The sequence below is a fragment of the Ursus arctos genome, unplaced genomic scaffold, assembly GCF_023065955.2.
Source record: "Ursus arctos isolate Adak ecotype North America unplaced genomic scaffold, UrsArc2.0 scaffold_22, whole genome shotgun sequence".
Lineage (NCBI taxonomy): Eukaryota > Metazoa > Chordata > Mammalia > Carnivora > Ursidae > Ursus > Ursus arctos.
This window is the reverse complement of record NW_026622897.1, coordinates 4,606,873-4,620,776: the sequence shown is the minus strand read 5'-3', so window position 1 is coordinate 4,620,776 and position 13,904 is coordinate 4,606,873. Positions and strand designations below refer to the sequence as shown.

General features: G+C 41.3%; 1 protein-coding gene across 2 annotated transcripts in view; it reads left to right on the top strand.

Moving 5' to 3' along the window:
• Positions 1-11,344, top strand: part of CWF19L2 (CWF19 like cell cycle control factor 2) — a 156,637-nt gene extending 145,293 nt beyond the window's left edge. For both annotated transcript variants that reach the window (XM_057316733.1, XM_026505860.4), the window contains one exon: positions 850-11,344. In XM_057316733.1, coding sequence (XP_057172716.1) covers positions 850-1,112 — 263 coding nt within the window. In that variant the 3' untranslated portion in view covers positions 1,113-11,344. The remainder of the gene's footprint in view (positions 1-849) is intronic.
• The last annotated feature ends 2,560 nt before the right edge of the window (positions 11,345-13,904 follow it).

Here is a 13,904-nt window from a genome sequence, read left to right as displayed (position 1 = left end):
TGGAGTAACTCCTAACTCCCCATAGTTCTTTTTAATGTCGGCATCTTGTTATTTCTTTGGTATGTTAAAAAATGATTATGTTCTAGCTGTAGTTTTAAAATTTCAAATGTAAGTTGAAGTTTAGTGGATTCAATTTCTCAATATTTGCAAGTTGAATTTAAGTATAATTATCAGTTAGATACTTGCTAGTATTATATTTATTGCTATTTTCAGACTCTTTGAGCTTTACTGCAGAGGCTTAGAGGAATGTATAACATTTATTTATTTAATCCGTGAATTAACATTCGTTTGCAGGGCATTTTGTGTTGTGCTTTTAGTGCAGAAATAAAAAGTACTTCCCCTACTTTAAATTATGTTATAGTCTAGTGGAGAAGGAGACATGTACATAAATAATTATAGCACAAGAGAAGTTCTTTTTTTCCCCCTTTTTAATTTAAATTCAATTAATTAACATATAATGTATTATTTGTTTCAGGGGTACAGGTCTGTGACTCATCAGTCTTATATAATACCCAGTGCTCATTACAACACATACCCTCCCCAATGCCTGTCACCCAGTTACCCCATCCCCCACCCCCTTCCCCTCCAGCAGCCCTCAGTTTGTTTCCTGTGATTAAGAATCTCTTATGGTTTGTCTCCCTCTCTGGTTTTGTCCTGTTTCATTTTTTTCCTCTCTTCCCCTATGATCCTCTGCCTTGTTTCTTAAATTCCACATATCAGTGAGCTCATGTGATAATTGTCTTTCTCTTGTTGACTTATTTTGCTTAGCATAATACCCTCTAGTTCTATCCATGTTGTTGCAAATGGCAAGATTTTATTTTTTGACGGCTATATAATATTCCATTGTAGATGTATACGCCACATCTTCTTTATCCGTTCATCTGTTGATGAACATCTGGGCTCTTTCCACAGTTTGGCCATTGTGGACATTGCTGCTGTACACACTGGGGTGCGGGTGCCCCTTCGGATCACTACATTTGTATGGTCAGCTAATCTTCAACAAAGCAGGAAAGAACATCCAATGGAAAAACAGTCTCTTGAACAGATGGTGTTGGGAAAATCGGAAAGCCACATGCAGAAGAATGAAACTGGACCATTTCCTTACACCATGAACAAAAGTAGACTCAAAATGGATGAAAGACCTAAATGTGAGACAGGAATCCATCAAAATCCTAGAGAACACAGGCAGCAACCGCTTCGACCTCGGCTGCCGCAACTTCTTGCTAGACACGTCTCCAAAGGCAAGGGAAACAAAAGCAAAAATGAACTATTGGGACTTCATCAAGATAAAAAGCTTTTGCATAGCAAAGGAAACAGTCGGCAAAACCAAAAGACAACTGACAGAATGGGAGAAGATATTCGCAAATGACATATCAGTTAAAGGGCTAGTATCCAAAATCTATAAAGAACTTATCAAACTCCACACCCAAAAAACAAATAATCCAGTCAAGAAATGGGCAGAAGACATGAACAGACACTTCTCCAAAGAGGACATACAAATGGCCAACAGACACATGAAGAGATGCTCCACATCACTTGCCATCAGGGAAATACACATCAAAACCACAATGAGATAGCACCTCACACCTGTGAGAATGGCTAAAGTTAAGTCTGGAAACAACATTGTTGGCGAGGATGTGGAGAAAGGGGAACCCTCTTACACTGCTTGTGTGAATGCAAGTTGGTACAGCCACTCTGGAAAGCAGTATGGTTCCTCAAAAAGTTGGAAATAAAGCTACCCTATGACCTAGCAGTTGCACTACTAGGGATTTACCCCAAAGCACGAGAAGTTCTTCTGCGACGTGTGCCAAATGTATTGGAGTACAGCGCTGAGGGACTGTTCACACCTCCTGTCTGTCTGAGTGGAGGACTTTGCTTCCTGTTTTACTGAGAAACAGAACCACATCAAAGAGATTTTCTACCACCTCTCTCAGCATCCCTGCGTCTGTACCTGTGTACTCTGCTTTTCCTCTGGCGATACACATTTTGTTATTATTCTTTCCTAGGTCTAACCCACTCATTTATGTTCTGGATTTCATCCCTTCGTACGTACTCAGTTGTCCCTACTCTCCCTGTATTATTAGGTTTTTCCCTCCTGTAAGATTATTCCTTTTAGCACAAAAGCATTTTATAACAACAAACTCTGGCATCATATCCCCTCTAGCCATGTTTCTTCTCCACTCGACAGCAGAACCCATTTCAATAATATCTGTGTCCTCTCCTTCCATTCTCCTTCTGTTCTCAGTTAGACTTCATCCTCCCGGTTTGGGTCACAGTCCTCCGTGAACCCTCCCCACAGGCAAATCACGTGACGGCTGCTCAGTGTTCCCCTGGCTCTGTCAGCATTACTGACATACGTGAGGCACTTCCTTGCTTCTAGACCACTGTCTGTTATTTCTCCTCCGTCCTTACTGGCGGCATCCTCCCAGTTCCTTCCCAGGTTCCTCTTCATTTTCTCACTCGCTAAGTGTTGAAATGCCCATCCTCCATTCTTTTCTCTATACACAGACTCTCTCTCTCTCTCTCAAGGTAATGCCATCATTAAAGTGGTCTTAAATACCATTTTTAGGTTGGTTCATTTATTCAACAAATACTTGTTTTCTGTATGCCAGTTACTGTTCTCTGAGCAGGGAATACATTAATGAATAAAACAAAAATTCTTTCTTTGAGGAGTTTACATTGTATCAGGGAAGATAGACAGTAAACATTAGACGTAATAAATAAATTATCCAGCAAATGTCAGAGGTGGTAAGTGCAATGGAAAAAGGAAAAGTAGAATAGGACGAGTAAGAGGTCTCCCAAATTTATGTCTTCATTTTGGATTTCTTCCGGAATCCTGTATCTAAATATCAAGTTGACCTTTCTACTGTATCTTATCTGTAAGAAGGATATACAAACTGAACTCCCAATTTTCCTCCTATTCCAGTTATTTATAACAACCACTTTCTTGTACGTTGTGGTGTTATAGCTGAGGGATTTGCCTAGGGCTTAGCGGGATGGTTTGCCGCTGCTGCCTGGCATCTGGGGCCTCAACTGGACTGGCTCAGACGTCTGGAGATGACTGGGGACCGTGTGTGTAGGGCCTCTGTTCTTCATATGGTGTTTGCTGGAGCTGGAGTAGTTGAAATGGTCCTTCACTCACAAGTTTGATGCCTGGACCAGAATCACCGGGACAGCTTGGGACAGGCTGCTGACACTCTCTTCTTGCACAGCAAATTCAGTGTAGTTGGGCTTACTGTATGGCTTCTGATTTCTGTCCCAAAAGATGCTCCCCGGACATGAGGTGGAAGATGCCACTGTCTTCGTTAGGGCCTGGGACCACACATGAGTGCAGCTTCATTTTGCCTTATTTTGTTTGTCACAGAGCCCATCTGCATTCCGAAGGGGGGGTCCTAACTCTAACTCTCGAAGGGAGTAGTGTCAGGTAATTGGTGGCCACCTTTAATCCACCACAGTCTACCCTCTGGCCACAAACTTACACTTCTCTCAAGTTAAAATATGTTCAGATCCTCCCAAGAAAGTCTCATCCCAGTGGGCACTAGGCTTAGGCTCGAGGCTGAGGATCCCATCCATCCAAGGCTCAGACAGAGAAGAGGCTCCTCAGTGCTTCAGTCTGAAGATGCGTGAATTTAAGAGACAAATTATCTGCACCCCTTACGCACGCGTGCGCACACACACACACACACACCCCCCAAGCATACACTAGTAAGAGAAGCAGACAATAACGGTAGGCACATTCACTGAAAAAGATGGAAAATTTGAGGCACAGTGCAGTCACTGTTCACTAGCTCTAAAATTAGGTCGCACATGTGTTGCCAGTTGCTTGATGAGGGCCGTGGTCCTGCTTCTTCGGGGGATTCTACGGGGCCTTTTGCTTTGCCCTGTGTACTCTTGGTTTCACGCCCAGTCAGCCTTTCTTCTTCATGAAGAGCTGAAGACCGATGCTTCCAGCCAAGACAAAGTAACCACATTGTCTTCCTGCCTCAAGTGACCAGAAAATAGACAATATACATGAAACGATGGTTTTTAAGACCTGGTTATCAGGCATGGAAGTATAATGATCCCAAAGTGACGGGAAACAAGTGAGATGAGCGCTGTGATTGACCTATCCTGTTGTTCCAAGAGAGATCTCATCTTAGGGTACAAGGTGTGGGAATCCAGGCAGGGCTTACGGGACAAGATGCGTGACAAATAAAGCTGTGAGTCTGGGAGGACCTAGACAGCGGGGCAGGTTACGAGAGGAGATCACACGCACGCGCAGGGGGCACCTGAGGCCGAGCAAAGATTGATGTACCTGAGAGGATTAGACGTCACATCCCCCACTAGCAGGAGCAGGGGGTGTCGAGGCTGCCCAGGAAGTGCGAGTACCCAGAGTGGTAGTGTGTAACGTAGAATAATATCTCAAGCCTTAGCGCTGACCCAGCCTTGACGAATCTTAAACACAAGAGGCAAAAAGATAAGCTGTTTCCAAGTAACTTAACTTCCTGCATCCAGAACAAAGCTCAAATTAAAGATATTTTACCATTTGAAGAAAAACAATGTGCAGTTTATAACACACGTAAGGACAAAGTGAATGACAATAATAGCACAAAGGTGGGATGGGGAGAACCTTGTAAGGTTGCCGTACAGACGTGAAGCGGTACAGTAGGACTTGAACGTGGGCTGCGATGAAGATGTATAGTTATGAACTGTAAAGCAGACCCTAAGATAAAAAAACAAGCAAATAGAGATTTATAGCAGGAAGCCAACAAAGAAGATAAAATGGAGCATAAAATAATATTCAATCTAACTGCAGGCAGGAAAAGGAGACAAAGTACAGGGGGGCAGATAGAAAAGGAACAGCAGGGTGATAGATTTAAGCCAAAGCACTGTATCAATAATACTCATTTTTATGGCTGCATAGCAGGTGCCACAAACCTAACCTCTTAAAGCAACATACATTATGTCACGGCTTCTGTGGGTTAGGAGTGGAGGGACAGCTTGACTCATCTGGAGGCTGAACTGGGAAAAGATCCATTTCTCCATCCATGTGGTGGTTTGTGTCATTCATTTCCTTGCAACTAGGACTGAGAGCGTCAGCTTTTTGCTGGCTGCCCCATGCTTCTACAGGGCATTGCCGTCCCTTATCATGGCCTCTTGCTTTCCTCACAACCAGCAGGGAAGAGGGAGATGATGGCACGTTGGCCACCGATGTCTTACACAACCCAATGACATCATCACATAAAATTGGCATATACCCCTTGCCGTAGAGTCACAGGTCCTGCCCACACTCAAGGGCTGGGGTGACACAAGGATGTGAACACCAGGATCAGCACATAACAGAGGCCACCCAAAGAGTTTGTCCACCAAAAATATGCCATATCACATTTTAAGAATCTTAAAACTTAATGTTTTAATTTCTCCCATCTTATTCTTTGTTGTCCTAGATTTTACTAACGCATTGGTCATCATCCACAGAATACGCTGTTACTACTTTTGCTTTCAACACCTAATTCTATTTTAAAGTATTTTTAATGAGAAGAAGTTGGTTTTATATTATTCCAGTATTTGCTGTTCTTAGTACTCTGCATTCCTTTGCTTTGATCCAAATTCACGTTTGGTGTCACCTGAGTAAGTGGGCATAAAGTCAGCCTGGTTTTTTTTCAGGCTTGCCTCCTCTGTTTCCTGCTGTTTCTAGGTGATTGGTTGATTCCGTAGTGATTTTGTTTGTTCTTTTTGTCCCCTTCCTTGCTCATGTTTTTAAAGCTGTGAGTGATCTCAATTCTTGTTTTTTTTTAAATCCTCTCGTTTTTGAGTTTTAGACCTTCAGATTTTTGTCAAGTTTTTCAAGAAGCGATTTATAGAAATTTCTTTCTTTTGTGTGAACTTTCTTCTAATTAGGTTCTCTGTAGAGCGCATGCCTTGTTCCTATTCATTTAATTCTTTTACTTAGGTTTTGCCATAGTGTGTATACAGAGTGGCCAGGATGTTCCTTTTCCTCTTGCTGGTACCTGGGTGTCTATGCTTCATAATGATGGTTACCCTGTTATTGGCACATAGATATTCAGAAGTGTAATTTATTTATTGTGAATTGTGGCTTTCGGCATTAAATGGGGGCAACCCTGAGCCACCAAAGCACCACCTGTAGGAATATCGCCAGCCCATTAGTAACACCTATTAGAGCAATGACTAAACACGATCTAAAAGGATAGAGTCACATTTTTTAAATTTATTTTTAAAATATGTGTTAGAGCACGCACGCAGTGGTGGAGGGGGCAGAGGAGTAGAGACGGTCTTCAAGCAGACTCCCCGCTGAGCGCAGAGCCTAACTCAGGGCTCGATCCCACAACCCTGAGATCATGACCTGAATGGAAATCAGGGGTCAGACGCTTAACTGACTGAGCCACCGAGCCGCCCCCCCCAGAGTAATACATTTCATTTATGTCATAAAATTCATGAGGGGCTTTGTTGAAGCCGCTAATGTTGCCTGAGTTAATAGAGAAATTGGTACCTTGAAGATTGGGAGTTTCTAAACAAGCCTTAAAATACGTGGCCTTGGTTGGATGATAAAAGCTGCTGAAGATTAGCTCCATGAATAAAGATACATTTAAGATTTTCCAGCAAAGCTTAGATTTGGTGTGCGTGGTATTTCATAACGTGAAGAAGGGAGCAACCATTGCTTTCAAATGCAGTCTTGGGGTTTTAAAGGTTTTACTTATTTATTTGTCAGAGACAGAAAGAGAGTAAGAGCACAAGCGGGGGGAGCGGCAGAGGGAGAGGGAGAAGCAGGCTCCCCGCTGAGCTTGGAGCCCAATGCGGGATTCGATCCCAGGACCCTGAGATCACGACCTGAGCCAAAGACAGACGCGTAACTGACTGAGCCATCCCAGCTCCCCAGCCTTGTGTCTTTAATCCCTGGGGTCCTTGTTATCCGTGGTCCTTCAGATAGTGCTTTTTTTTTTTTAAAAGATTTTATTTATTTGACAGAGATAGAGACAGCCAGCGAGAGAGGGAACACAGCAGGGGAAGTGGGAGGGGAAGAAGCAGGCTCCCAGCGGAGGAGCCTGATGTGGGGCTCGATCCCGTAACGCCGGGATCACGCCCTGAGCCGAAGGCAGACGCTTAACCGCTGTGCCAGCCGGGTGCACCTTCAGATAGCACTTATAATGTGAAGGTAGACAGAACGCTGGTTCTGAATTCATTTATATTCTCTGCTTTGAACAGTGTTGTTCCTTGCGAGACATGTAGAGATCATATATGACACCAGCTCATTCACTTGTTTGGTGTGGTTTTAAAAATCAGTCCCGATTTGGCCACTGGGTTGCCTGTTGTGACAGCTACTTAGTGCTCTTTAAAGGAACTCAGTAAAATAAATACAGTTATTAAAATGACAGCTGTGAAAACAGTTTTTTACGTGTTAATGTAGTGTTAGGTTTAAAAAGGGAACATTAAGTAATATGTGAAAAGTCATTTAAGTGGGTGTAAAAAGGGAGAACTTTTCTCAAATGGAACCATTAGGTGTTCTTTTAAAAACCTTAAAACAGTAATGTAAAAGGGAGAAATGAGAAATTGGAGTAACACCACCTCAGTGTTGGCTGGATAGCACTTAAATCACGAGGCTGCTGCCCTAGATTATGTCAGATTTTGCTGGAACATGTTTCAGTTTAGAGATAGTAAAAAAGGAATCTTATTCATTTTTCAAACACTAGAATCTGAAGGTCTCGTTTTTGTTGTGTGAAACCCTTTTGAATTACTGGTGATCCTTGGCTAAATTTTGTTTCCCTTTTAAGGCAGAACATATCAGAATCCCTGTTTGTGTTTTATTGTGGTCTCATGAATTATGTCATTTTTCCTGGAAATTAAAAAGATAATATAAAAGGAGGACTATGAAATTAGTCATTACCAAGATGGCATCCCAGTGATTGAATGTGGTTAAACAGATAATTCTTAGAGTACTTTGCTGTTTACGATAAAAGCGTTTGCTCTTCCGAAGAAGCTTTAGATTCCTTCCTGGATATTATAACACAGCCAATAAGCCAAATGTAAGCAGTATACTTTTCTTAAGTCAACTAATTAATTTTATCCATTTTTTTACCCTCACATTTTTTTCAGGACTCCTGTTAGATGAGTGACAGTTCAGAAATAGCTTGGGGATGATGGTAGTGACAGTGATACAGTTTTGAACCTCGCTGAATGCTAAAAATAGCAGCAAAGCAACTAGAATGCAAAACCAAGGACCCACAGAAACCATCTTGAAAACAGAGTATTCCCACAGCCCCCAATTACAGTCGGCTTGTAGGGACACACTGCCGTCATTAGTAGTGTCTGCATGGTGTCGGCATCTGTACAAAAGGGAGTGGGGGGAAACAAGTGGGCTTTGGACATCCCCAGGCATAAAAGACCCCAGATTGTCGAAAAGTGCTTGCTGCAGAGCATGACGGCTTCGTCTGAAAAGAGCAGCAGAAACTGGGAACAGAATCCCAGTTGTGGGTGCGTGTAATGGCATCTGATGGCTATGAAGTTAAAAAAAAATAAAGTAAGCTCCTCTGGCCTGTTCCCTCCCTTTGAAAGTACAGGCAAACTTTCTTCATCCAAAACATTAAGTGACAGAACTATATCTCAGTTAAATCCCATGCAAAGTTTTTAGAAGTTGAGAGAGATTAGGAGCCAAACAATATTCCTACAGCTAATGAGAGTTCACAGACAGACCTATCCCTAAACTGATGAAAACTGTGACTCAGTAGTTCCAGATGAGCTTAAAAATTTAAGAAAATGATAGAATGTGTGAAGAAAAAACAGCATATATTAGGACTGTAAAAATATCAGAAATGAAGTGAGTGAAAAAAGGAAGGTTTTACTTTTTTCCACCTTTTTTTGTTTTTTTCTTAATTTAAAATCAGTTAATTAACATATAGTGTATTATTACGTTCAGAGGTAGAGGTCAGTGGTTCATCAGTCTTATATAACACCCAGTGCTCGTTCCATCATGTGCCCTCCTTAATGCCCATCACCCAGTTACCCCATCGCCCCACCCACCTCTCCTCCAGCAACCCTGTTTGTTTCCTATGATTAAGAGTCTTTTATGGTTTGCCTCCTTCTCTGATTTCGTCTTGTTTTATTTTTTCTTCTCTTCCCCTCTGATCCTCTGTTTTGTTTCTTAAATTCGACATATCAGTGACATCATAAGAATATTATCTTTCTCTGATTATTTTGCTTAGCATAATACCTTCTGGTTCCATCCACATCGTTGCAAATGGCAAGATTTCATTTTTTTTTTTGATGGCTGAGTGATACTCCATTGGACATGTGTATTTATATACATACGTACATATATACACACACATCCCACATTTTCTTTATCCATTCATCTGTTGATGGACGTCTGGGCTCTTTCCATAGTTTGGCTGTTGTGGACATTGCTGCTATACACATTGGGGTGCAGGTGCCCCTTGGATCACTACATTTGTATCTTTGGGGTAAATCCCTAGTAGTACAATTGCTGGGTTGTAGGGTAGCTCTATTTTCAACTTTTTGAGGAACGTCTATACCGTAGAATGGAAGATTTTAAATGAGAGCTGCCAACACCCACAAAGGATTTAGGATTCTGAAATGGAAGACAAACTCAGGAAAAAAACAAATGTAACAGATAACAACTTAATAGAAAGTTAAGATATAAAGAAGAAAGTTTTTTGGATTTAAAAGGTTGAAGAGAATGTGATAGATAGAAGATAGGCTGAACTTCGACACAAATACAGTAAAAAACTTTGAAGAAAAAAAAATCAAGAGAATGAACAAAGCAAAAAGAACATGGCCCAGATAATCTCATGGAGGATTTTACTATCCCTTTAAATATTCATCGATCCTAATGCCTCTTAAGCTATTTCAGTGTATGGGAGAACTTCTAAACTAGTTTTGTGATGCAAGGATACTGTGATTCCTAAACTTGAGAAAGATTGCACCAAAATAGAAAACTCACAATAACATTTGTCCTTTATTAATGCAGAAAATTATACATTAGTAATAGCAAACGTGGAAAGGGTCCAAGATGATAGTGTAGGAAAATCCTGAACTCTCTTCCTCGCACGGACTTACAGACTTAGAGCTCCATATGGATTATTGCTCTCTGGAAAAGATCTTGAAACTAGATGAACTGCTTCTCCATAACAAGGGATAAAAGGACCTCACTGAGGATGATAGAACAGACAGAGGCACAGTCTTGTAAAAAACCCCATGCCAGCTCATTGATACAAAATAGAGATTCCCACAGACAGGTGCTTCTCCTGAAGGAGTAAAGGGTTGGTGTTCCACATCTGGCACCCTGACCTCTGGGACCTGCACTGGAAAGAGGAGCCCCTTGAAAGTCTGGCTGGGAAAACCAACGGGGCTGATATCTGGGGGTTCTAAAGTTCTATAAGAAACTGAGATTCCCCTGTTGGAGTGTTTGCATGCCGTCCAGTTTGTCCCCAGACCTAGCGAACAAACAGCAGTTGGAAAGTTCCTAGACTGTAGGTGAGGGAGATCCGTTTGCTGGTCTGAGGGCATTGGCTGGAGGGGCAGCGGACAGTTGAGATTCTCCCCGGAGACAGGTGCGCGTGGATGCCATTGTTGCACTGTCCACGTAGCTTGCTAGCATGGTGGGCGAGCTTGGACACAACATCCTCCAGCACTTGGCTGGGATGGATTGGGGTGAGAAGTCATTGCTCAGGCCAGAGTGCAGGTGAGTGCAGTGCTCTCCGATTCCGCAGCTGGAGTGGGCAAACACAAATGGTCGTGCAGTTCTGTCACTTCCTAGGGAAGGCTGGAGGCGTGGGCAGTCAGGACACTCCACTACCCCTGGCTGCGGCTGGTGAGCATGAACGGTCGCAGCACTCGTGGCTGTGCGCACACACTGATGAGGCACTCTCCACAGTGTTTCTGAAACCCACAGGCATGCGCAGTCAATACATTGTCACACTACCTTTCTGAGACCAGCGAGTGTGCCCTCTCATCTGCACTCTCCAGCTGCCTTGCTACAGCAGGGAAAGGCAGTTCATTCATACTTCAAAAGCTAGTACCCAAGGGTCTGGCTTCTAATCAGCCTGAAACTAGATGGTAAATGAGATTCTTCCCCTTGGATCAGTGCTGACAGGTCTTGGCACACCCTCAACAATGGGCATATCAAGAACAAATCAAACAGTTTAGACAATCACAAAGGCTTGGGAGACAATCAAGAACTAGGGGAAGGTTGAATGAGAAAGATTATCACCTACACAAGATGAGCTTTCAAGGCTGGGAGAGGTAGCTGTCTTACTGAAGGCACAGAAACACAAGAGAGTCAAGCAAAATGGGCAAGCAAATAGGTTTCAAATGAAAGAACAAGACAAAACATCAGAAAAAGATCACAGTGATACAGAGATAAGTAATCCACCTGATAAAGAATTCAAAGTAATGGTCTTAAAGATGCTCACCAGCCTCAGGAGGAAAAAAGATGAACACAGTGAGATCTTCAGTGGAGAGAGAAAAAACATAATAAAGCACCGAACAGAAGCCACAGAGCTGAAAAAGGCAGTAACCGAGCTGGAAAGTACACTGGAGGCATTCCGCAGCAGACTGGGTGAAGCAGAGGATAGATCAGCGAACTGGAGATGTAGCAATGGAACTCACTCACACGTAGCGACTGAAAGATATTTTATTTTATTTTATTTTATTTTACTTTATTTTCTTTTATTGAGTAAAGCGATAGAAGTTTATTGAGTGAAGATACAGAAAAAGCTCTCAAGAGTGAGAGGGGTCCTGACACGGTTGCCCAGAAAAATAATTTTAAAAAATAAAGATAACTCGAGGGACATCAAGCAGAATTACGTTTTCATGTAGGGGGATTGCAGAAGGAGACAAGAGAAAGAGGCAGAAAACTTACTTGAAGAATTAATGGCTGAAAATTTCCCTAAGTTAGGGAAGGAAACAGACATTCAGGTCTAGGAAGCCAGAAGTTCCAAATAGGAATCCAAAGACAGCTACAACAAGACCATTGTAATTAAAAGGTCAAATTTAAAGACAGAAAATCTTAAAAGCAGCAAGAGTAAAGCAGATTGTCACACACAAGGGAAACCCCATAAGGGTGTCAGCGGATTACTCAGAAATGGCAGGCGAGAAGGGAGTGGCATGACATCTTCAAAGTGCTGAAAGGAAAAAACTTCCAACTAAAAATTCTTGACCTACCAAGGTTATCATTCAGAGCTGAAGGAGAGATAAAGAGTTTTCTAGACAAACAAAAGCTGAAGGATTTCATCACTACTAAACTGGCTTTGGAAGAAATATAAAAGGGACTTTTTTAAGCTTTGAAAAGAAATGTCACTAATTAGCAAAACATGCCAAAGAAAAAATCTTGGTGCTCCTGGGTGGCTCAGTCGGTGAAGCATCTGCCTTTGGCTCAGGTCATGATCTCAGGGTCCTGGGATCAAGTCCTGCATCAGGCTCCCTGCTCAGTGGGGAGTCTGCTTGTCACTCTCCCTCTTCCCCTCTCCCTGCTCATGCTCTCTCTCTTGCAAATAAATAAGTAAAATCTTTAAAAGGAGAAAAGTAAACGTCTCACTGGAAGGGGTAAATGTATAGTAAAAGTAGTGGATTAATCACTTATAAAGCTACCAAGAAGGTAAAATGACAAAAGTAGTAAAATTAACTAAAACTACAGTAATTAGGGGTATAGGAAATAAAAACAATGTAAAAAGTGACATCAAAAACATAAAATGGTGGAAGTAAAAATGTAGTTTTGGAATGTGTTCAAATTTAGGTTGCTATCAACTTGAAATAGACCATTATATATGTAGGATAATATATGTGAATCTTATGGTAACCACAAAACAAAAACTTAACAGTAAATACACATAAGAAAACAAGTAAAGAATCTAAGCATAATGCTAAAGAAAGTTATCAAACCACAAGGGAATAGAGAAAGAGAAGACGGGAACAGAGAAAACTACAAAAACAGCCAGGAAGAAAAAATGAACAGGATGGTGATAAGTATATACCTGTCAATAATTACTTTAAATGTAAATACACTAAATTCTCCAATCAATAGATACATAGTAGCTGAATGAATAAAAAAAGAAAACCAAAAAAAGATCTGTATACTGCCTACAAGAGACTCACTTAGAAAGTAAGGACACACATATTGAAAGTGAAAGGATGGAAAAAGATACTCTATGCAATTGGAAATGGAAGGAAAGCTGGATAGCTCTAATCATATCAGACAAATCAGACTTTAAAACAAAGACTGTAACAAAAGACAAAGAGGAACTACATAATAATAAAGGGGTCAATCCAGCAAGAAGACACAACATTTATAGATACATATGCACCCAACAGAGGAGCACCAAAATATATAAACACAACATTTATAGATACATATGCACCCAACAGAGGAGCACCAAAATATATAAAGTTAAAAACTTGAAGGTGGAAATTAACAACAATACAATAATAGTAGGGAATTTTGACACTCTCTTTAGATTAATGGATAGATCATACAGACAGAAAATTAATAAGGAAACACTGGCCTTAACACAGTAGACCAGATGGACTTACTAGATATATACAGAGCACTACATCCCAAAGCAGCAGAATATACATTCTTCTCAAGTGCAATAGAACATTCTCCAGGATTGATCACATGTTAGGCCACAAAACAAGTCTCAATAAATTCAAGAGGACTGAAATTATATCAAGCATTTTTTCTGACCACAATGATATGAAGCTAGAAATCAGTTACAAGAAGAAAACTGGAAAAACTACAAATAGGAGGAGATTAAACTATTTACTGAAAACTACTAAGTCCTGGAAGAAATCAAAGGAGAAATTTAAAAAAAATACATAGAGAAAAATGAAAAAAGAAATATGAAAAACCAATGGGAGATAGTAGAAGTGGTTCTAAGAGGGAAGTTTATAGC